Source organism: Tamandua tetradactyla, chromosome 10 (assembly GCF_023851605.1).
Source record: "Tamandua tetradactyla isolate mTamTet1 chromosome 10, mTamTet1.pri, whole genome shotgun sequence".
Classification (NCBI taxonomy): Eukaryota; Metazoa; Chordata; class Mammalia; order Pilosa; family Myrmecophagidae; genus Tamandua; species Tamandua tetradactyla.
Genome location: NC_135336.1, coordinates 18,707,411 through 18,732,440, shown reverse-complemented (window position 1 = coordinate 18,732,440; position 25,030 = coordinate 18,707,411). Strand labels below are relative to the sequence as shown.

At 38.1% G+C, this 25,030-nt stretch overlaps 3 protein-coding genes across 16 annotated transcripts in view; 1 reads left to right on the top strand and 2 right to left on the bottom strand.

The window, feature by feature from the left end:
* The window catches only part of LMLN (leishmanolysin like peptidase), a 271,959-nt gene extending 254,530 nt beyond the window's left edge, over positions 1-17,429 (bottom strand). For 6 of the 7 annotated variants that reach the window (XR_013158484.1, XR_013158486.1, XR_013158485.1 and 3 more), the window contains exons 1-2: positions 17,156-17,429; positions 1,334-1,431 (exon numbers count right to left, since the gene is read on the bottom strand). Coding sequence is in view for 3 of the 7 variants with exons in the window: in XM_077118062.1 (XP_076974177.1) it covers positions 1,334-1,431; positions 17,156-17,374 (317 nt within the window). In the remaining 4 variants the exon portion in view is untranslated. The remainder of the gene's footprint in view (positions 1-1,333; positions 1,432-17,155) is intronic. The other variant, XM_077118063.1, reaches the window with a different exon arrangement.
* Positions 1-25,030, top strand: part of DRC9 (dynein regulatory complex subunit 9) — a 144,028-nt gene that overhangs the window by 18,180 nt on the left and 100,818 nt on the right. For 2 of the 6 annotated variants that reach the window (XR_013158488.1, XM_077118066.1), the window contains exon 1: positions 24,714-25,025. The exons of 2 other annotated variants lie outside the window; for them this stretch is intronic. The gene's annotated coding sequence lies outside the window, so the exon portion shown is untranslated. Of the gene's footprint in view, positions 1-24,692; positions 25,026-25,030 lie in introns of those variants that run through there. 2 more of the 6 variants (XM_077118071.1, XM_077118072.1) reach the window with 2 other exon arrangements.
* RPL35A (ribosomal protein L35a) lies at positions 21,591-24,712 on the bottom strand. Of its 3 annotated transcripts, none has more exons than XM_077118076.1 (5): positions 24,691-24,712; positions 23,910-23,954; positions 23,544-23,696; positions 22,306-22,450; positions 21,591-21,661 (listed from the first exon to the last, which is right to left on the bottom strand). In XM_077118076.1, exons 2-5 carry the CDS (start codon positions 23,918-23,920, stop codon positions 21,638-21,640), a joined length of 333 nt encoding a protein of 110 aa, XP_076974191.1. In that variant the 5' UTR covers positions 23,921-23,954; positions 24,691-24,712; the 3' UTR covers positions 21,591-21,637. The 3 variants fall into 3 exon arrangements, with proteins under 3 accessions (XP_076974191.1, XP_076974190.1, XP_076974189.1); XM_077118075.1 differs by lacking the exon at positions 24,691-24,712 and adding an exon at positions 24,646-24,669; XM_077118074.1 differs by lacking the exon at positions 24,691-24,712 and adding an exon at positions 24,408-24,459.

The window sequence follows — 25,030 nt, the reverse complement described above, 5'->3', positions numbered from 1 at the left end:
GCTGTACGGAAGCATGAAACATCTGTCCTTGATAATCTCCATTTACCTCAATGAGCATTTGAGAGTTTACCATGTGCCAAGGGACAGTGCTAAACACAGTCATATCTTATCTTATTCATTTGGGAAGTTACAGATAGGGAAAAAACATCAAATACTCCTAATAGCTTTTTAAAAACTATTTCATTTTTAATATACATATTTTTTGTACCCATCTTAGAAAAAATTAAAAATTAGATGATACCACCCTGTGCTGGCTTGAAATGACTGCTTCCTAGAAAAGTCATGTTTTAATCCTAATCCATCATGTGGAGGCAGTCATTTCTTTTGATCCCTATTCAGCACTATAGGTTGGAATGTTGATCAGATTATCTCCAAAGAGCTGTGGCTTGCCCAGTAGTGGCTATGAATCTCAGATTAAGGGGAGATGTGAATCCACCCATTTCAGGTGGGTCTTGATTAGTTTACCGGAATCCTTTAAAAGCGGGAGCATTTTTGGAGAAAGCTGGAGAATTACAACAGAGCCACAGGACAGCCACGAGATCAAGGAGCAGAGAGCCTGCACAGTCAGAGACCTTTGGAGATGAAGAAGGAAAACGTCCCCGGGGGAGCTTCATGAAACAAGAAGCAGGGAGAGAAAGCTAGCAGACACTGCCATGTTTGCCATGTGCCTTTCCAGTTGAGAGAAACCCTGAGTATCATAGACCTTTTTTTTTTTTACATGGGCAGGCACCAGGAATCGAACCCAGGTCCTTGGGCATGGCAGGCAAGCACTCTTACCTGCTGAGCCACCATGGCCCGCCCTCAATGGCCTTCTTGAACCAAGGGATCTTTCCCTGGATGCTCCAGATTGGACATTTCTATAGCCTTGGGACATTTTCATGGCCTTAGAACTGTGGACTTCTAACCTAATAAACTCCCCCTTTTAAAAGCCATTCTGTTTCTGGTATATTGAACTCCAGCAATAGCAAACTAGAATACACTTCTTGGTTAATAATTTTGTGTATTTTCCTACTGTTGTATATATTTAGTACTTCCTTTTATTTTTTATCCAAATTCTTATTGAAGGGGTGCCTTCCAGACTATTATTTACCACATTCAAATAGACCCACATTCGTGCCATTTAAATTATTCATGATGTATAAACTTTAAGCACATCCCATGGCCTTTATCTTTCCAGACTAAAAAGCATTTTTACCTTAATTCCATCTTGAAGCTGCCCTAACTTGTATTTAGTGCCATTGATGGATTTTTTTTACTTCAGGTAGCATTTGAAAATATCTTTAATATTTAGATTCACAATTTTAAAAAGATGATAAAATAATGGTGTACTTACTCCTCAATACTTTTATCATAGACAGTCTTGATTCTTAAATGCTCATCAATATCTCTTTTTGCAACATGATTTGCCTTAAGATGAACCTTATTTATGACCTGAAAAAAAAGAATTAAAAAATTTGAAAATTTTACACATATTGTACAGATTAACCAATTATTGGTCCCAATTTAAAATTAATAAATTAAATTTCAATGCAATGCCCAGAAAAAAGTTCCTTGGCTTATAGTCCACTATTTCGGCATTCCTGAGCTTCAAATAAATCCCCAAAGCTAATTATATCATCTGGGAAGCAGGTTCTATGAATGTGAGATACCTGATTAAATATCTTGTTACGTGAACAATAGCTGTCAAGAAGTTTTTAGGTTTCACTGTTACTAATTTGACTAATTACAGTTGTTTCTTTTTTGTGTTTTTTTTTTTTACATGGGCAGGCACTGGGAATTGAACCCAAGTCTCTGGTATGACAGGTGGGAACTCTGTCACTGAGCCACCATTGCCCACCCACTAATTATAGTTTTACTGTTTGATTCTTCAAAAGAGATAGGAAAAGATCAAGGAGATGTAAAAAGCTAAATTTCCTCACAAAAGAATTTTGCTTTGAATTTTTTCTCCAATCCTCATTTTTTTCAGGAGGGGAATCAAAGAGAATAGGAAAGGTCTGAGCACAATAAAGAATTTATGTAAAATCTTAAAATACATAAAAAGTTATTGCATTAACTAAAAATAAGCTATATACTACCTCATTCTTGCAAATCAAGTAATGATCACATTTTCTTTATACTATTTCTGAAGATTTATACAATGAAAATGAAATTTTGTTTTGTAGAGAGAAAAAAAGCCACACTGTATGCTTTTTGATTTGCTAATGTAATAACTTACATAGAGTTCCACATATCTATTGCCTGCTCTACTATAATGACCTTTGAACTGCTTCCAGTCTTCCTCACTCCATTCTCTGACCCAAATCTTCAGATACCAGATTATTTTACAACCACTAAAAAGCCATTAGCAATACTTGAGCAGAGTAGAGAGATACAGTATTTCCAGCTGCATTTTAGGAAACCTGGAGTCTATAATCCTCAAGTTGATATTTAAACCCTTCTTGAAGCTAGAGAGGTTCTAGAATTAGATTGCTGGGTTTTTGTTCTTGGCTCTACCATTTGCTAAAACTGTAAATCAAACAAATTACATATGTGCTCTGGATCCAAGTGTCCTAGTATATAAAATGAGTAACAGTACAAGTTAATATATATAAATCTGGCTGACATAAAGTAAACTCAAAAGATATTCCTTACTATATTATCATTAAGCCACTTTTCCAACTTTATCTCTTGTTATTTCCTAATCTCAAACCAAATTGAATTCACTATTTTCTGCTTACACATTAGGATTTCTTGCCTCCTCATTTGCTCATGGTGTTGTTCATGCTTGCTTACACCTTTCCCTCCACTGAAATGCTTTTTCTCCTACTTCTTTGAGTTAAAATTCTCCTCCTCTAGCATGAAGAAGGCAGCACATAGAACCCTGAAATGTTACTAAGATCCTCTCTGATAGAAGTCATCTCTCCTTCCTTTAACTTCCAGAGTATTAATTTTATGGCACACCATTTCCTAAATTTTAATATAATTATCTGTATACCTTTATGAGATGCTCTATAATCTGGAGTGCCTAAAACACAAATATATGTCAATCATCAAAAACTAAAGTATGACAAAAATGCAAGTAGAAAGAGAATATTCACTTTTCATGACAAATCAAATTACAAACCAATAACACTAATGAAATGGATATGCAAAAATAGTAACATGGTACATAAAACATTGAAACATTTCTTTTATGATCACCACATAGTAAAAACTAACATTATTCATTCATTTAAACATGTACTGAATGCCTTCACATACAAGGCACTGGAATTGCAAATACAAAACATACAGTCCTTGACCTCAAGGACTTAATGAAGGACAAACAAATCCAACAAGTACCATAATAAAATGAATAAAAATCACAGAAGATGGGAACTTAAGTCAGACTTAGAGGAACTTGATAAGGGGATGCTTCAGGGAGAAGGTGATATTTAATAAAAGAAAGTTGAAGTAGGGACAAGTATGCTCCTGCTTTAAATGGAATAAACTAAATGCCAAGTTTAGATGCCAAAGTAAAGTATCAGGAATATAAAGCTTAACAAGATCATGGAAAAACAGACATTGGGAACTGCTGGCTTTCAGAAATGTAGTAGCTTAATAAAACTAATCTCCCTGCAAATAACAAAATTATAAAAACTGAACAATATATAATATTTCTTGTGTGTGTGTGAAAAATAACATTGTGATGGTTAGGTTCTGGTGTCACCTTGGCCAAGTGATGCCCAGTTTTCTGGTCAGGCAAGTACTGGCCTGAGTGTTGCTGCAAGGATATTTCCTAGCTAGTTGATAAACCAGAAGGCTGATGTATTTAAATCATCAGTCAGTTCAATGCATCTGTGGCTGATTACATCTGCGATTAATTATGGTGTGTCTCCCACCAATGAGATAATCCAATCAGTTGAAGACTTTTAAGGAAGGAGAGAGATTTTTCACTACTTCTTCAGCCAGAGAGCCTCTTCTGTGAAGTTCATCTAGACCCTTCATTGGAGCTGCCAGCTTCACACCCTGCGCTGTGGATTTTGGACTCTTTCATTCCCATGGTTGCATGAGACACCTTTATAAATCTCATATGTACAGATATCTCCTGTCGGTTCTGTTTCTCTAAAGAACCCTGATTAATACAAATGTATATATAAAAAAGCAATAAATTTCAAAGCACACTGCAAGAATCAGAGAACAGATTTCAGAATTTGGTATGGGTTACAATTCCATTTGTATTAATCAGGGTTCTAGCTGCTCCAAGACACTGGAGACTAAAAGAAATATTGATATAATGATTCAGCAGTCACACTCATTTGTTAAATCTTATCTGCTCTGCTTTAATTCCACCTTCTTCTTTGATCTTTCTTCCAATCTTTAGGGATATTTGGACTATGCTCATTCTAACTTTTTCATGTTGGAAAGGGCTATTGATAATATGGGTTAGGGGGATGAAACTAGTTGATGTCCTGGAGAGGCTGGCCACTCTGGGTTTCAGGACTTATCTGGCTTAGGAACTCCTCTGGAGGTTGTAGGTTTCTGGAAAGTAATCATAATGCATGGAACCTTTGTAGAATCTCACATAAAGCAGCAGCCAGAAAGTTAAGGAGGAGGTGCTGGAAGAGAAATCACAGAGGCTACCTGAAACTGTAGAGCTGTGTTCCAGTAACCTTGTTTTTTGAGGATGGTTGTATAATGATACAGCTTTTAAAATGTGACTGTGTGACTGTGAAAACCTTGTGTCTCATACTCCCTTTATCTAGGGTATGGACAGATGAGTAAAAAATATGTATTAAAAAAATAAAAAGGGGTCAAGATGGCAGCTTAACAACATGCCCATTTTAGTTCGTCCTCCAGAACAACTACTAAATAACCAGAAACAGTACAGAACAGCTCCTGGGGCCACGTCAGTGACCAGACACACAGCATATCCCAGTCTGGACCAGCTGGACCGGCTGCGAGCACCCCCCAGAACTGTGAGTTCCCAAAGCTGTGGCGGCCAGCGCCCCTCCGCCACAGGCCGCTTCCCAGAGGGGAAAGGAAAGGACTTTAACAGCAGCAGGGACTGGGCACAATCAAACGCCAATTGTGGAACTAATTAACAAATTCTGACTACTAAAAAAAGGGCCCCAGCTTAGGTGAACCTGATCAAAGCAGAGGTTGCTCATTTTTGCCCCGGCGCCAAGGGGGCAGGACTGACAGAAAAAGGGGGAAAAAAAAAAAAGGAAACAGAGGTTTTTATGGCTGTGTATCTACAAAGACTTGACTGCCTCTGGATACAGTGGCAGGACTTTTCAGGCTGCAACTGCCCCAGGCATAGGCAGAAGTGAGTTTTTTGGGGGGCTTATATGGAGCTTGTGCCTTCCCCAGGGGAGGGGTGAAGCCCCACCCAGGTGGAATCCCTCCATCAAGGAATTCAGACAGCAAGGTTTGGTAATTTGAAGCCATTAAAACCAGCCTACAACCTCTCTTCTGTCTCCACCATGCCCCCAGCAGGGAGAGTCTGCCAAAGTTAAAGGTACCGCATCATCTTATGCTGGTGGGACCTGCAGTCAGACAAGCGTCACATACTGGGCAGGATAAGGAAAACAGAGTCCAGAGACTTTGCAGGAAAGTCTTTCAACCTGCTGGGTCCCACCCTCAGGGAAAACTGATGCAGGTGACTCTTTCCTCCTGATAGGAGGCCAGTTTGGTCTGGGAAAATCTGGCTGGGGTCTATAATATCTAAGTAGATCCTCCTAATGTGTGAGGGGGAAAGGCACCACACAAGCAGGGCAAGAAACAAGAAAACAAGAGCTGAAAAATTCTCCTCTGTTAAACAAAACTTGAGCTAAAGGTCCAGATAAAGCTGAATGGAATGTCAAAGAACAGATAGACAACAAATTCATCCAGCAAGAAAACCCTAGATAAAAGAAGAGAAAGCAATCTCCAGAATAAACTAATTAAGGTAATTAAATGCCTAGACACCAGCAAAAAATAACAAATCACACTAGGAAAATTGAATATATGGCCCAGTCAAAGGAACAAACCAACAATTCAAATGACATACAGGAGCTGAAACAATTAATTCAGAATGTACGAACAGACATGGAAAACCTCATGAAAAACCGAATCAATGACTTGAGGGAGGATATAAAGAAGGCAAGGAAAGAACAAAAAGAAGAAACTGAAAGTCTGAAAAAACAAATCACAGAACTTATGGGAATGAAAGGCACAGTAGAAGAGATGAAAAAACAATGGAAACCTACAATGGTAGATTTCGAGAGACAGAACATAGGATTTCTGAACTGGAGGATGGAACATTTGAAATCCAACGAGAAACAGAAACTATAGGGGAAAAAAATGGAAAAAATATGAGCAGGGACTCAGGGACCTGAAAGACAATATGAAGTGCACGAATATATGTGTTGTGGGTGTCCCAGAAGGAGAAGAGAGGGGAAAAGGAGGAGAAAAACTAATGGAGGAAATTATCACTGAAAATTTCCCAACTCTTATGAAAGACTTATAATTACAGATCCAAGAAGCGCAGCGTACCCCAAAGAGAATAGATCCAAATAGACATACTCCAAGACATTTAATAATCAGAATGTCAGAGGTCAAAGAGAAAGAGAGGATCTTGAAAGCAGCAGGAGAAAAGCAATCCATCACATACAAGGGAAGCCCAATAAGACTATGTGCAGATCTCTCAGCAGAAACCATGGAGGCGAGAAGACAGTGGGATAATATAGTTAAATTATTAAAAGAGAAAAACTGCCAACCAAGAATTCTATATCCAGCAAAATTGTCCTTCAAAAATGAGGGAGAAATTAAAACATTTTCAGACAAAAAATCACTGAGAGAATTTGTGACCAAGAGACCAGCTCTGCAAGAAATACTAAAGGGAACACTAGAGACAGATATGAAGACAGAAGAGAGAGGTGTGGAGAAGAGGGTAGAAAGGACGACTATGAGTAAAGGTAAAAAGAAGGAAAATTAGATATGACATATAAAATCCAGAAGGCAGAATAGTAGAAGAAAGTACTACCCATGCAGTAATAACACTGAATGTTAATGGATTAAACTCTCCAATCAAAAGACATAGTCTGGCAGAATGGATTAAAAAACAGGACCCATCTATATGCTGTCTCTACTCAAAGGACACGAGGCCAAGGACACAAATGGACATTGTCATGGTTAGGGACAGGTGTCAACTTGGCCAAGTTGTGGTACCTGTTCATCTGATTGGGCAAGCGCTGGCCTGTCTGTTGCAATGAGGACATTTCATAGGATTAGGTCATGATCATGTCAGCTACATCCGCAGCTGATTCCATTTGTAATCAGCCAAAGGGGAGTGTCTTCTGCAATTAGTGATGCTAAATCCAATCATGGGAAGCCTTTTAAGGAGGACTCAGAGGAGACAGGTTCCATTCCTGCTTTGGCTGGTGAGCCTCTCCTGTGGAGTTCGTCCAGGCCATCCATTGGAGTCATCGGCTTCGCAGCCTGCCCTGTGGATTTTGGACTCTGCGTTCCTACGGTCACGTGAGACACTTTCATAAATTTTATATTTGCAAGTGTTCCCTGCTGGTTCTGTTTCTCTAGAGAACCCTAACTAATACAGACATTTACACACCAATGTTTATAGCAGCATTATTAACAATTACCAAGAGATGGAAACAGCCAACATGTCTATCAACAGACAGTTGGCTAAACAAACTGTGACATTTACATAAGATGGAATATCATGCAGCTGTAAGACAGAATAAAGTTATGAAGTATGTAACAACATGAATGGACCTTAAGGACATTATGCTGAGTGTGATTAGCCAGAAACAAAAGGACAAATACTGCATGATCTCATTGACATGAACTGACATTAGTGAATAAACTTGGAATATTTCCTTGGTAACAGAGACCATCAGGAGATAGAAATAGGGTCAGATATTTGGGTAATTGGAGCTGAAGGGATACAGATTGTGCAACAGGACTGAATATAAAAACTCAGAAATGGACAGCACAATATTACCTAACTGTAACACAGTTATGTAAAAACATTGAATGAAACTGCATATGAGAATGACAGAGGGTGGAGGGCTGGGGCATAAATGAAATCACAAAGAAAGATAGATGATAAAAATTGAGATGGTGTAATCTAGGAATGCCTAGAGTGTATAATGATAGTGACTAAATGTACAAATTTAAAAAATGTTTTTGCATGAGGAAGAACAAAAGAATGTCATTACTGCAGTGTGCTGAAAATAGATGGTACTTAATATTTTAAAATTTCAACTAATGTGTAAGACTAAAGCAAAAAATGTTTATTTGGTACAAATCTATACTTTGACTAGTGCATCTCCTAATATAACTTATGTAGATAGTTGATTGAACACCTGAAGTACATGGAACTTTGTATAGGACATAAGATTTTATTGGTTTGTCCAGGTGATGCCCTGATGAATCCCAGAGTGATTTGATCAGTGAGTGGAAAAGTATTTGCAAAGTCCCCTTTGGGGAATGGTGAGAACGGGGGAAAACTCAACTTCCCCAAGTTGAATTCTTGATATTCTCACAAACAGTGTGGACAACCAAAGCTATAGGCTGAGCCCCCAGTCTTTGGGTTTGTTCATATGAAACTTAACCCCACAGTGGATAGGTCAAGCCTACTTAAAATTAAGCCTAAGAGCCACCCCCAAGAGAACCTCTTTTGTTGCTCAGATGTGGCCTCTCTCTCCAGCCAACACGGCAAGCAGACTCACCACCCTCCCCCTGTCTACATGGGACATGACTACCAGGGGTGTGGACCTTCCTGGCAATGTGGGACAGAAATCCCAGAATAAGCTGAGATTCAGCATGAAGGGATTTAGAAAAACTCTAGAATGAGCTGAGACCCAGCATCAAGGGATTGAGACAGCCTTCTTGACCAAAAGGGGGAAGAGAGAAATGAGACCAAGTGTCAATGGCTGGGAGATTCCAAACAGAGTCGAGAGGTTATCCTGGAGGTTATTCTTATGCATTAAGTAGATATCTTGTTATCCAAGATGTAATGGAGAGGCTGGAGGGAACTGCCTGAAAATGTAGCGCTGTGTTCCAGTAGCCATGTTTCTTGGAGATGATTGTATAATGATATAGCTTTCACAATGTGACTGTGTGATTGTGAAAACCTTGTGTCTGATGCTCCTTTTATCTACCTTGTCAACAGATGAGAGGAACTTATGGAATAAAAATAAGTAATCGGGGGAACAAATGTTAAAATAGATTTAGTTTGAAATGCTAGTGATCAATGAAAGGGATCAGTACGATGTATGGCATGTAAAATTTTTTTTTTCCTTTCTCTGTCATAATTTTCTGTTGTCTTTTTATTTCTTTTTCTGAATTGATGCTAATGTTCTGGGAAATTACCATGATGATGAATATGCAACTACATGATGATATTGTGAATTGCTGAGTGTACGTGTTGGGAATGTTTGTGTTTCTTGTAATTTTTTTAATTAATAAAAAATTTTAAAAAACTAAACAAATAATAAGGGGAACAAAGGTTAAAATAAATTGGGTAGATGGAAATACTAGTGGTCAATGAGAAGGGGGGTAAGGGTTTGGTATGTTTGAGATTTTTCTTTTATCTTTTTATTTCATTTTCTGGAGTGATGTAAATGTTCTAAAAAATGATCATGAATACACAACTATGTGATGATATTGTGAGCCACTGATTGTACACCACATATGGAATGTTTGCATGTTAACATGTTTGTTTTTGTATGTTGTTTCATCAATAAAAATATTTTAAAAAGAAAAGAAAAAGAGAGAAGCCACAGAGGGAGCCTCATTCTACATATGAAACCTACTCAAATCCTTTTTGACCACTAAAGTTCTTGGCTGACCACTAAATTATACATGCAGGAACCAGCAAAGGCCACTAACAGAAAGCTCAAAGAACTGAGCAAGATTTTAGCAGCTGCTAAAACGCAGGAGAGACAAAGTTTAGAATTTTTAGTACATACATGTTAACTTAGCAAGCTAGGAAAAAAACACACACATCACAGGAATATAACAGAATAGAATCTTTACAATTGCTCTTCATAATGTCCATTATTTAATTAAAATCCAGAAGACATGAGAAGAAAACAGAAAACTGTGATGCAACCTCAAGAAAAAAGAAGTGAATAGAAACTGATCATAAGATGACTCAAATGTTAAATAATGACTTAAATATGTTTAGGAAAATATAAACAAAATGAATAGCTAGAAAACCTCACCAGAGATATCTATAAAAGAACCAAATGGAAATTTTAGAGTTGAAAAGTTCCACAACTAAAATGAAAAATTAATGTGATTAAAAGCAGATTGGACATGGCAGAAAAATCACTGAAAAGTGAAGAGAGATCAAGATGAATTATCCTATCTGAAGCAATGCAAAAATGACTGAGAAAAATAAACAGAGCCTCAGAAAATCATGAGATGATACAGTCTAAAAGAGGTGTACTCAAGACCCACAAGGATAGTTAAAAGGATATGCCAGAAAACATATTTGAAAAACTGATATGAAAAATATTCCAAAATTGGTAGACATCATTTTACAGCTATAAGCAGTTCATTGAACCCAAAGCAGAATACCAAAAAGACAAAACAAACAGTACAAAAAAAAAAACAAAACACAAAACACATGCCTCGTCAAATCATAGTCAAACATATTTATGTTTACTTTCTGTTAATTAAAAGTTGAAAACATTAAACATTTTTAAAAGATGAAATAGGAAAGGATTGGCTCAGTTGGAATGAACTGTTTCTAATACAATTTGATTAAACACACACACACAACCTAGTTTTCAATTACTTTATTGAATAACCACAATGAATCTTAAATAAGTAAATTAATATGTTCATTTATAGGTTGCTTGTAAAGTCTCTGGTATGTTCCATTAAGCATAAAGCTGGCTTTTGGCCATCATGATTAGATAGAAGATAGACAGGCTAAAAAAAAAGAAAGAAAAAATAAAAAGATAGGCAGACAGATAGATACACAGACAGATGAAAGATACATATATTAAATAGAAAGATGCATAATAGGTATGTAAATATATTTGACAGAGAGACATAAAAATAGAATAGACACAAAAAACAGATGATAGGTAGAGATATTAATTATATATGTACATATGATTATACACATAGTATGTAGTATGCATCCCTCAATTTTTACCTCATGAGGTTTGTTTTTAACATAAAAAGCATCTATGGTGATGATTATATATAATCATATATATCTTTACCTGCATTAATATAATGAATTAACTTAATATAATCTTAATATTGAACTTTCATTGCATTCCTTGAATAAAACCCACATGTTAATGATATATTTCTTATTATACTGTAGGATTCTGTATGCTAATATTTTTCTCTTCCTTTTCTTTCTCTTTCATTTTATTTTTATGAACAAACACTCCATCTTCTTCCTTCCCTCAACCCTCCCTGTCTTTGGTAACCTCTAATCTGCTTTCTAATCTATGGATTTGCCAATTCTAGTTATCTCTTATAAGCGATATCATCCAATTTTTGTTTTTATGTGCCTTGCTTATTTCACTGAACATAATATTTTCAAGGTTCTTCCATGTTGCAGCATGTCTCTTCACTATTTTTTATAGATGTATGATATTCCATTTTGTATATGTACCACATTTTGTTTATTCATTTATTTATTGATGGACATCTGTGTTGTTCTAGTTTTTCGGCTATTGTGAATAATGCTGCTAAAAACACTGATCTACAAATATCTGTTTGTGACCCTGTTTTCACTCTTTTTGGATATATACCTAGAAACGAGATGGCTGGGTCATATGGAAATTATAAATATAACTTTTTGAGGAAATGCCATATTGTTTCCAACAGTGGCCTTATTTCTTCATGCAGCATCAATCTATTGCCTATTATCTTTTCCTTTCAACTTGCAAAATTCTCTTTAGCATCTGTCATAGGGCTGATTAGTGGTGACAAACTCCCTCAGCTTTTGTTTATCTGGAAATCTCTTAATCTCCCCTTCATTTCTGAAAGAGTTTTAACAGATTCAGAATTTTTCTTTAAAAATATTTTTATTGACAAATCTTTACACACATACTCTATGTGTGGTGTACAATCAATGGCTCGCAATATCATCACATAGTTGTATATTCATCACCACGAACATTTTTAGAACTATTGTGTCACTCCAAAAAAAAAGAAAAAAGAGAAAACTCATATATCTCATACTCCTTATCCCTCCTTCTAATTGACCACTAGGATTTCAATCTACCCAACTTATTTTATCCCTTAATTCCCCTATTATTTATTCTTTTAATCCATACTTTTTTACTCATCTATCCATATCCTGGATAAAAGAAGTACCAAATACAAGGTTTTTACAATCACACAGTCGCATTGTAAAAGCTATATTGCTATACAATTGTCTTCAAGAATCAAGGCTCTGGGTGCATGGGTGGTTCAATGGTAGAATGCTCACCTTCCATGCAGGAGACCTGGGTTTGATTCCCGGGCCATGCATCCCCAAAAACAAACAAAAAAAGAATCAAGAATCAAGGCTGTAAGAATTATTTCCAGAGAACCTCTTTTGTTGCTCAGATGTGGTCTCCCTCTCTCTAAGCCCAACTCTGCAAGTGAAACATTGCCCTTCCCTCTATGTGGGACCTGACATCCAGGGATAAAGTCTCCCTGGCAGCATGGGAAATGACTCCCAGGGATGAGTCTGGCCCTGGCATCATGGGATCAACAATGTAATGCTGACAAAAAGGGGGAAAAGAAGTGTAACAAATAATGTATCAGTGGCTGAGAGAGTTCAAATAGAGTAAACGGTACTCTAGAGGTCACTCTTACACACACTTCAGTTAGATACTGCTACCTATCATAACTTGCCAAACCCCAACCAAAACCATTCCTGCCAATCTTAAAGAACACCTAGGGCATTATATAAGATTCTACAAAGGTTCCATGTCCCAAGATAACTTTCCAGAAATCTACAACCCCCTGATGGGTCCCCAGAGCAGGTAAGTCCTAAAACGCAGAGGGGCCAGCCTCTCCAGGACATCAACTAGTTCCATCCCCCATCCATATTATCGACAGCCCCTTCCAATGTGAAAAAAGTTAGAATAGGCATAGCCCAAATACCCCTACAGAGTGGGAGAAAGATCAAAAGTGATGGTGGAGTTATACAGAGAAGGTAGGATTTAACAAATGAGTATAATTGATTAATCATTATATTGATATTTCGTTTAGTCTCCAATATCTTAGGGCAGCTAGACTAAAAACCTAAAGCTGTGGAATTGTAACCCATACCAAACTCTGAAATCTGCTCTATAACTAATTGTTGCTCTGCGCTTTGAAATTTATTGCTTTTTTGTATATATGTAATTTTTCACAAAAAAAGAAAAAAGTGATAAAAATATATATATATATCCTTCTAGCCTCCAATGTTCTGGAGCAGCTAGAAGGAAAAATCGGAGATGATGGTATGATAGCCCATGAAAAACTCTGGGATCTGTCCTGTAACTACATGTTGAAGACTGCTTTGAAAACTATTGCTTTTGTCTTTCTTTGCTTTGTGTGTGTGTGTGTATATATATTACAATTAAAAAAAGTTAAAAAAATACGGAGAACTCCAATATATTCCCTACTCAGCTGCCCAAATCTACCTACTATTAACATTTTGCAACATTTGTTATATCATTCTATTCATTCATCTATCTATCTGTGAAAAAGATTTTCCATTATACATATTTTGTACTATTTGGATTTTGTACCATGGGGATATATAAATAATTAAAAAAATAAAATTTAAATATTTTTTTTAAAAACTGACAGAACTAAAGGAAGACCCTACTAACTAGGAAAAAAATTAAATTAATACAGAAGTTCTGAAAGAGACCGATCACCTTGACCTTACTATCACATAAAGAAACCAACACTTAATAACTACATGATATAAATACACATGAAAAGTTAAACAAGCTAGACCATATCCAGAGCCATAAGTTAAATAGTCTCAATGAATTTCTAAAGACCGAAATCTTACAATGTTTTCTGACCAAAACAGAATTAAATTAGGAATCAGTAATAATAAGACTTTAAGCAAAGTATCAAATATTTAGAAATTAAATAATGGTTGTTTAATAACCCATTAATTAAAGAAGAAATTACAAGGAAAATAGAAAAATATTTTGGACTAAACATTAGCTAAAATACAATGTGTCATCAAATAGGATTTATTCCACAAATCCAAGGGTGGTTCAACATAGGAAAATCAATCAATGTAACACACCATATTAATAGAACGTAGGGGAAAAAAAGACACATGATCATCTCAATTGATGCAGAAAAAGTCTTTAACGAAATCCAGCACCTTTCTTCGATAAAAGCATTCAAGAAAAAAAGGAATAGAAGGGAATATACTTAATAGAATAAAGGCTTATATGAAAACCCATAGTTACAACATACTCAACAGTGAAAGACTGAAAGCTTTCCCCTAAATAAATAGAGAAATATATCATGTTTATGGATTGAAAGACTCAGTAGTACTATTAGATGTCAATTACCCCAAGTTAATCTATAGATTCAATGCAACCCCAAACATAATCCCATCAAGATTTTTTTTTGAGAGACTGACAAAGCAATTCTAAAATGCATATGAAAATTTAAAGGACCTAAGAGAGACAAAGCAATTTTGCAAAAAGAAGAACAGAACAGGAAGATTTGCAATACTACTCGACTTTGGGATTTACTATAAAGGTTCATAATCAAGACAGTGGGATGCTGACATAGAGACAGACTAAGATACAGTCAATTGAGCTTTGATAAAGGTGCCAAAGCTAGTTAATGAGGAGTCTTTAAACAAATGATGCTGGAGCAACTGTATATCCACATGGAACCAAAAAAAAGAAGAATCTTTTACTACCCTACCTAACACCATATATAATCATACTCCTAAAAGTATAAAACTTCTAGAGAAAAAACACTGAAGAACATCTTTATGACCTAAATATGACCTACCACTAAGTGGTATGAGTCATTCAATAGAACATTCAGCAATAAAAGGAATGAACTACTATCACATACAATATGAATGAATCACACAGACAATATGCTGAGCCAAAGAAGCCAGATACAGAAAAATGCATACAGTATAATTTCTTTTATACGAAGTAAATTCTAGAACAGGCAAAATTAATGTAATGTCAAACAAAATCCTTGGTGATCTGGAGTGGGCAGGAAAGAATGGCTAGCACAGAACAGAAGAGAACTTTCTGGAGACAGAAATGTTCTATACTGTGAAAAGACTGTGGGCTTTACAGGAATGTATATGGATGCATTTGTTGCATTCAATATATGAAAATTTTACATGCAGAAAAAAGGAAAAAAAAAAAGAAAACCAACCACTTCAAGCTGGAGAGATAGGTAATGAGCAGGTATATGAAACAAGAATGGCAGAATGTTGATAAACATTGAAGCTGGGTGATCGGTTCACTATACTATTCTGGATGTTTATTCATTTTTTTTAATTTCTATAATAAATTTTTTTTTAAATCCTTAGGGATTTTAGCTAATAACAAATTAGATGAGTCAAAGTGTTTTGTAGTTCACCACCATCACCATCAAAAGTTACTGTAGTTTTTATAGCACTTAACAGAAGTGAGGCCCCTAGAGTAAGTGCAGTGAATAGTTCTTGACTGTACTTTGTATCTAGGTTAAAGCAAAGGCAGTGAAAATGGCGAGGACTTAACTATTTCATACTCATACTCTGTGAGGTGCCAGGAAAATGTATTACGGATGATAACTCTCAGGAAGAAACTAATAACTTGCTTTTGATTTCTAAAGTCGATTCAGACAAAAGGCATAAATGGAAATAGTGGGTGGGAGTTTTCAGGAAGAAAGTATTCAGCTTTAAAAGAACTTTAACAATAGTGAGCTCCAAAGAGGGGCTACTTTTGGAGAAAATAAGTTTCTATCTATGCATATATTCAAATACTGGCTGGAGATTTGTACACTGGAAACATGCATTAGGAGAAAACAATTATTAAGCTTTCTTTTAACCCAGAGATTTTACAGTTTTTGAACTATTTTCTCTTACTTTAAACCAAACTCAAAGATCCAAGTACAGGGCTTTGAGGAAATTTTTTTTAAATAATTCTGCCAAAATGCAGTATCATGATAAAAGCTATAATAAAACTACAAGCCCCAAGTTTAATATTTTGGCTCATATAATTGTGAACCAGATGTACAAAATATTGTTGGAAATTACGACAAAAATAAGTGGCCTTAGGTTTGCTGAACAGAAAATCTCTAGGTGACTATTTTTTCTTAAAGTCATAAGGCAAATAATAAAATCAACCACAACTTACAGCCCTAAATCAGATACTGTTCTTCCTTGCCTCAAAGAATAATACTGACGGTATGGCTAGTGTGGGCCCAGATCTGAGCAAAGTACTGCAAAGGAATCAAAATATAAGACAAACCTTACGGGAGAAACCTTACAATACAGCTACAAAAGCAAGGCATGCCTGAAAAATAAGCCCTAATCACAAAGCAGTACTTGGAGTAGTGCAATTAAGAGAGTACAGATAAGACGTGCTGTGAAATAAGAACACTCTGCTGGGATGGTTTTAGTAGGCTGACCTAAGGTCAGGGGATTGGAACTGAGACTGAAACGATTCAGACAGGGAAAAAAAAATAGTGTAGGAAGGAGGCAGGCACTTCCAGCAAAGTAATGAGATAACTTGAAAATAATCCCGAACGTCATCTCCGGAGAACCCCCACTATCCCTCCAACGCCTTTGTTTGATCCTCCCATCAATTTCTACCCAAATTGGTCCTTTCACCTAGCAGCATCAAGCAGCCATCTGGAAATCTAAAATGCAAATTCGGGGATCTCACTTTCTAAGTCATAAAGTCAGAGAGTGGTGAACAAGCCCTTCAAGAGATACAGATGCACACTTACCGGCTAAGAACAGCTCTCCACACAAGAAAGTGTTGCCGTTCTAGTGCATAGAGGGTAACTCTGTCACATTGCTGCGTGCAGGAGGGGAGCTGACAGCAGATCTCAGGCCTCAAAGAGTTGCCTCGGCCTCAATTTCGTTTTCTCTTCCAGAACACCTTCTCCCAATAGCTACCCTCTATACCTGACCCTCTTTGATTGCTTTACCCTCACAGGACCCGCTCCCTCCCCTCCGGCGCCCTACCTCAGTGTCCGAGGGGACGTGGTGCCGGCACGGAGGGGAGCTGCTCCAGGAGACAGGAAGAGGTGTGGCGCTTGCCCGGAGTCCGCCCAACAGGAGTAAAACTCCTCGAACCCACAAAGAACCCCTCCAGCGCCACCCGCTTGGGCCCGGGCCCGAAGCAGGGCAACCAGTTCCCCCACCCCACTCAGCCGCCATCTTCGAGCTGAGCGTCGTTACCATGGAGTGCGCGTAGCCTGGCGGAGAGACCAGAGACCGGAATGATGTTTTTCGATTGGCTGGCGTCATCCGCAAGAACTTTACTGGGGAAGGAGAGAGCAGCGACCAAGTCCAGGGTGTCTCCGCGCGAAGCCGGCCAATAAATGCCCTTTAGCGGCCCACGTGAGAGTAAAGCGACGGGAAGAAAGGCTAGTAGGTGTTGATGGTTCGGGAAGAGTAGTGTGGATGTCTTTACCAGATTTTCAGTCTTTCATTCGGTCATTCCACCCAAGACTTATGCATACATAAACAGCTGCAAAAACTTTAACAGTGTAGTGCTCTGTATAAAAGGTGAATGAAATATAATTTCCATTTTTACTTCTTTTCTGAGCCATCAATTTTAACCCCATTTCTTAAGCAAAGTCCATTCCTATAGAATCAATGTTTCCTTTACCATTTATTCAAACCCATCCCTTTGCTTTCATCTAACCAAGAACAACTACACTAACCCGGGAAGATTGACTGGAGGCTTGCCACTGAGGAAACCCTCACTACCTTCAAAATCGAGCCACGAGGAACTGTACAGTTAAAAATACGAACAAATTTCCCTGTGACTCCTGAGACAGACAGTTAAAAACTAGATACAGGAAGCACTGGTCCAATAGGAACTGATAAATTACTATACTAGGTAGTATATAGTACACAAAGTAGAAAACCGAAAATCATCAAGAATTTACAATCTATTGGTGAATAATAATAGAAGGGTGGGATGGGGGTTATCATTTCACAAAGTGAGAAATAACTTTTAATAGATGTCTACCCTCTCATAACTTATGGAAGATGTAATTTTTCCAAATCAAATCTATCACTTTCCAAACCCTATTTTCACAAGACAAAGAAATTGCTGATGGTGAATAAAAATAGAAAGTCGTTCTTTAAGCTCCTAGTTGGGAACAGTTGCGTCAGGGTAGGAGAGGCATAGTGGACAAAAGATCTCAGTACGGGAGCAGAAAAGCACAAAGTACCCTCTCCTTTACAAGTGCTCCAACACCTCAGATGAAAACATTTGCATGCAAGGCTCTTGGGTCAATGCACACAAACTGCTTAGGTTATCCTAAGGACTCTCAGCCTTCTCTTCCCTGCTTTGCCCAAATGTCTATCACTTGTTTATCCACCCACTGCTCTTGTTATATACCCCATACAGAGTAACACATACCGAATTCCTGCAAAAGTGTGAGACATTGTAGGATTTCTTCTCCTCTATAACCCTAGTCCAGAATTACCTTTCTAGACATGTCTACAGCTGCACATCCTACAGCTTCCACCTTCCTCTCATGCAAACAGATCTTCTGGTCCCCAACTCTATAAATGCACTGTTCTAGGTTGCTAGCTGCTGAAATGCAGTATACCAGAAACGGAAGGGCTTTTAAAAAGGGGAATTTAATAAGTTGCAACTTTACAGTTCTAAGGCTGAGATAATGTCCCAATTACAAGTCTATAATGTCCAATCAAAGGTATCCAGGGGAAGATAACTTGGTTCAAGAAGGCTGATGAAGTTCAGGGTCTCTCTCATCCAAGAAGGCACATGGTGAACAGTCACGGTTTTTCTAGCTTTCTCTCCTGGCTTCCTGTTTCATGAAGCTCCCCAGGAGGCGTTTTCCTTCTTTATCTCCAAAGGTCGCTGGCTTGTGGGCTCTTGTGGCTGTCGTTCTTCTCTGGCTCTCTCTGAATCGTGCTCATTCTCCAAAGTTTCCTCTTTTATAGGACTTCAGAAACTTCTCAAGACCCACCCAAATGGATGGAGACATGTTGTTCTAGTTTGCTAGCTGCCGGAATGCAACACACCAAAGACGGATTGGCTTTTAATAAATGGGGATTTATTTTGTTGGTTCTTCAGAGGAAAGGCAGCTAACTTTCCACTGAGGTTCTTTCTTACGTGGAAGGCACAGGATGGTCTCTGCTGGTCTTCTCTCCAGGCCCCTGGGTTCCAACAACTTTCCCCGGGGTAATTTCTTTCCCCATCTCCAAGGGCCCGGGCTGAGCTGCAAGTGCTGAGATGGGGCTGAGCTGCAAGTACTGAGATGAGGACTGCCAAGCTGCTAGCAGTGCTACATTGCAATCTCCCATTTAAGCACCAGCCAATTAAGTTAGACGTCACTCATTGCAGCAGACACGCCTCCTAGCTGACTGCAGATGTAATTGGCAACAGATGCGGTTCACACACCATTGGCTTATGTCCTCAGCAACAAGACTAGGTATGCTCACCTGGCCAAGTTGACAACTGAATCCAACTAACACACATGTCATCACCTAATCCAGTTTAACAACTCTTGACTAAATCACATCATCCAGGGAGATGATCTGATTAGTTTCAAACATACAGTACTGCATAGGATTATTCTGCCTTTATGAAATAGGATTTAGAATAAAACATGGCTTTTCTAGGGGACATACATCCTTTCAAACCAGCACATGCACCATTACCCACCCAGTCACCAAAACCAGGAATATATTCTCTAAAGCTCTTATCCACACCAACTGGTTTTAAAACTAACATTTATTGGATCTGTATTTCAGTGCTCAAAAACCTGACTGCAATGCCTACTTGGTTTCTCCTTCAGTCTATGTTGGGCTGTCATTGGAACCTTCCTAAAATAAAATTATGGCAACCTCTCTGAATCAATGGTAGTACATTCAAGGACAATACTAAAACTAATGGTATTACACAGTATCTTTCATAATTTGGAAGTTAATTTTCTAAACCAACTTCCCAGGCATCCCAACATATCTGCTACATTAACCCAGCTTGAATACAGTTATTCAAATGCCTTCTTATAAAATCTTTGTACATTTCCTTTTATGAAATGCCATAAGCACTTCCTTTTATAGTTTTATACAATGGAAGAATTCTTTTATGCCTCTTTCCCTGGCCATCCTGAGCACCGATCACATTGACTGGCACAACACAGCACTATGGTAGCTTTTTTACCAGACTATTTATTGGCTACTTTTTGATGCAGACGTAAGATACCTGGTTTCCTCATCAAATTCAAGAGTGCCACTTTCTGCCCTTGATCCAGATTCCCAAGCCCATTTTCTTTAGGTTCCTAATAACCAACTTTCAACTTATGGTTATCATGAAATGCACTGACTGCTCAGCCCTGAGAATAGTTGACCAATGGTACCACCTACTACTTCCCCGAGTCCACCCCCTTTCCCTTCTCAGCTAACCACTGAGCACAGCAGGAATTCAAATATACACCCAGTTCTGTGAAATATGGTAGTCTTCCAATTGTGCCTTTGGCTGGAAGACTGAGAACTGGACTGCTGAAACAATTCTTGGTAGGCAATTCTACCAGTCCTTTCCTTCCTCCTCTCCTTCAAGCATCAGATTTCAACTTCCACATGCCCGCTTTATTCTCCAATGTATTCCCACAAAACTTTTCTCTGCCATTTCTAATCCTTTCTTGAGGCTTTATTCTCAGAGAACCCAAATACACATATTTCAAAACTATACTGTCAAAATTTAGTTGGTTAATAAAAGTTGCTACTGTATTCTTAATTAAAAAATTAACCACACAATGAGAAAAAATTACAAAACAGAAAAAAAAAATCAACCACACTACAAATTCACACCAACCATTCCCCATTCAAATTTCTCCCAGTCTACAATGAATAAATCTTTACTATCACAAGTTGCTTTAACAGGCCATTTAAGATAAATTTAAGCTGCTTTCACTTACTCCAATCTAATGAGGTAAACAATTACACACAGTAGGCCAGAGTAATAAAATTTAAACAAAGTTATGAGAATGGAAGATCCATTTGGAGGTGTTAATCTAGCAGTTTCATGGTAGGTATATGAGAACTAGCTATAAAGCTTCTGGTTTACATGTGTACTGAAATACGATTCCTTCATTGGTCAAAAACCATTCAAAATATAATTCAAGTGCTCCATCCCCATAAAACCTTTCAGGATAATCCTTCCCACTGCCCTCCTCTGCAAGGCCTTTATTAAGGTACTCCTTCTATCCTCTTAAAACTCTCAGACAGGCATCTTATATTCTAAAACTCTAACACCCATTACACACATACAGGTCTCCAACTTCACGTGCTATGAAGCTATTAGGTGACTCCAATTAAGCCCCCTTTCCATTCCAATGCACAATAACCTCCATCGTCTTAAGCATATGAGTACCTCACTTTGGGGAAAGGAGTTTTTTAAGCCAATAAACAGAAATACAAGAGAACAAATTCGTAAATTTATTTATTTACTTTTCAATAAGTTTAAATCCTTGAGGGGTACAGCATCTGGGGAAAGAAAAAAAGAACACATAAATCATTAGGTGAAAGCTATAAATTAAATTTACATGTTATTGAGAATCGCAAATTGGCATGTTCCTTCCTATCTTCCCATTAGGCATCCATTCATTACATTCTGGGGGTAAAGGAACTAGGTTTTTTTATAGCCTTCAGTTTCTGGGAAACATGACTTGGTAAGAAGCAGCACTCTCAAAAAATTAGTAGTGCTCTATTTGGACTCCAAGACTTGGGCCAGAGTCCTAGAAAATGAGCACCAGTTCTCTTCGTCCATAAAATAAGGCCTAATTCCTTAACAAAACTGACACGAGGATGAAGAGATGGGAAAACATTCTTAATAATTTCAGGAAAAATGGGTTGAGTTTTTCTTTCTCTACTGCTTATTTCTGTGCTGAGTAAATACCTTTGCAAGAAAACCATTGATTTAAATACTATGTTTTACCAGGCAGCTTTAGTAAATTCTAAAACTCAGGTACATTCCATTTGGACACTTTGCAACAGTCAGGTGTGCCCTAATATTCATCAGTTCCAAAGTGGCCACTAATATTGCAGCATAATCTACTGGTAACATTGTACAAAGTAGAATCACAGTAGTCTCACTAAACCAAAGGTTATTTGCTAATAATTGTACTTACTACACGGATTCGGTGTCCAATGGCCTTAGCAGGAAGGTTGCTTCGGAATTTGGCACGAACCATGCCACTATTTCCATGGGCACGTGTTACCTTTCCCCAGATTACTCTGGTTTTGTTAGGTTTGCCACCAGGAGTCACTGTGTTGCTGATTTAATTTAAAGGGGGGGGGGGGAATAGCGCATGAGAACTCAGGTAACCAATATAGTTTGGTACAAATTCAAGGCGACTTTTAGATTAATGGCTCTCAATCCTAGTTCCCCATAAATGGGTGGGGGAGGATACCTGGGCTCATTTATCCAAAAAATATTTATTGCACACCTACTGTATGCCAAGCACTTTTTAAATGTTGGGCATACAGCAATTTACTAACCAAAAAAATTCCTTCCACAGGATATTCAAGTAAAAAGCAAATATGTAAAATAGTATGTCACATGCTAATAGCTTCAATATTAGAGGGGAATAATGCAAAGGGGGTTAAGTATGAGGATAACATTTGGGTATAGGGACAGTGAGTACTCAATTTGAAATTGCCAGGGAAGGTCCCACTGAGGTGACACTGGAATAAAGACAGGAAGGTAGAGAAACAAGCCATAAAGTCTCTGGGACAGAGCATTCCAGACAGGAGAACAAGCCAAGTGAAAAGGGAGTTTGCCTGGCCTGCAAAGACCCTAACTGGAGTCAGAAGACTGCACAGTCTTCAGTGCTCTTTAAAGACTTTGGCTTTTACTGAAGAAGATGATGAACCACTGGAGTTTGACCAATATACATATGATGTGACTTATACTTTCATAGGATTACTTTAGCAGTATAGGTGGTGTGAGGTAAGAGACAGGGATGAAACCAAGCCCCTAGAGATATTCATTGGTCTGGGGAGGGCTAAGAATCACTGTTCTAAACACGTAACAGTTTATATAAAAAAGTACATCCTCTATAAAAACCAATTTTAGGGATCCAACAAAATGAATTAAGGCACATGAAATGCACTTTATTAACTCTAAGAAGGATCAAGATATAAGAAATTAGCTCCTTCCTTGAAACAGTGAACAATTATCTTTCTAAGTGCTGAAGATACCTAAACTCAAGACCACCTACAAAAATAACATCCTTCTATAGCCTCCCATGAAGTTCCTTAAATACTCAAAACAAAATCAAAAGCAGTACCAATGACATAACCAACATCTGTAGTTTATTCTTTCAATAAGTAAAAATTCAAAAGTATAACAAGTCCACAAACTTACTTTTTGGCTTTGTACACATAAGCACATCTCTTGCCCAGATAAAATTCAGTCTCATCTCGGGCATAAACGCCTTCAATTTTAAGAAGAGCTGTATGCTCCCTCTGGTTCCGGAGACCCCGCTTATAGCCAGCAAAAATGGCCTTGGACCACAGCCTAAAATACACAAAATAAACAACATTAATCATACACTGTTAGTAGATCTCAGTTAACGGCAGCAAACCACCGGTATGATTAGACTTGTAATGGTTCCCCCTCAAAAACTAACTATAGCAAATACGTACTTTTTACCGTCTATCAGTTTTAAGCTACATTTAAGTTATGCCTAGTAAAAGATTACAAGTACAAAGCAATATTTAAAACTCGTACCTTCCGGACATATTTGCCGCTTTAGAAGTCCTGTTCCCAGCAGGCCTTAAAACAAAAAAGACTCGTTTAAAATCTTGCAACGCAACTCTTCCACCATGCCCCCTTCTCGTTTCTTAAATGTGTTGGACAAATATTTTTTTGATCAACATGTCATATGAGAGAATGGTGAAACGTATGAACCGCAGAGTATGAAAAGACAGCCAATCCTTAATCAATGTCTTTGAATCTAAGTAAACTCCAAAGTGGAGAAAAAAATATGTAAGTCGAAGAAAAACGAAGATGGGTGGCAAAACACACTTGACATTCTGGAAACTCCAGCTGGATACCCGGGAAAAGTCAGTAAACAAAAATTCAGAAAAAAAAAAGACATCAAGTATGCAGAAAATCACGCAGAAAACAGACATACACTGGCTGGGCAGGAAATGTTAGGAAAAAGAGGTTGTAAACAAGCAAAGCTAGATTTAAAGTGGAAGCCAACAGAAAATGAACTCAGCTTACAGGAGCCAATGCCTCAACTGACCCGGCATCCGAAGACGAACCTACTTCATTCAATTCGAGCCCAGCAAGCAATTCCAATTACCCGAGCACCCGTTCTCTGAGCGTCAGGGATCGTTCATCATCGGTCCCGTATCTCCTCCATCCCGTCCACCCTCTTGCTGGAATCCCCAGAAGTCACTGGCTGACAGGGCCTCGGAGCCACAAAGGTGCCTCGCTGAGGTACAGAAAGAAGCCTTACCCCAGTTATTTGACACAAAACCTCAGCAACCAAAGCCTCACTTACCTCCACAGGCTCCAAGATGGCGGAAAGAGAGCGGCGAGGCCCCGCCGCGTGGCCTTGTGGGATAAACACCTCTCCGCCCCGCCCCCAGTTTAGGCATCTTCCGCGACCGCCAGCAACACAAACATCAGAAATCATCTGATAGAAACAAGTCACCGCCAAGAGCACACGTGAAATTCTATTCTCAAGTCCTTTCATCTTTATAAGCTGCAACCTGTATTGTATGGGAACAGAAGGTGGCAAAGTGGTAGCCAGCTGAAGGAGCAGTCGAAAAGGACCCCCAAGGCTTTGGGTTTCCATAGAAACTCCCTAGTTTGGTACCTGCGCCGTGGACAGCCGTAAG

Bases quoted from the DNA above. Each gene is read 5' to 3' on its own strand.
- RPL35A (XM_077118074.1), bottom strand. From the start codon at position 24,436: ATGCCGGGTCAGTTGAGGCATTGGCTCCT. The intron at 23,697-23,909 runs GTACGAGTTTTA...TGTGTATTTTAG, and splicing joins GCGGCAAATATGTCCGGAAG to GCTGTGGTCCAAGGCCATTT. The intron at 21,662-22,305 runs GTAAGTACAATT...TTCTTTCCCCAG, and splicing joins TTGGACACCGAATCCGTGTA to ATGCTGTACCCCTCAAGGAT.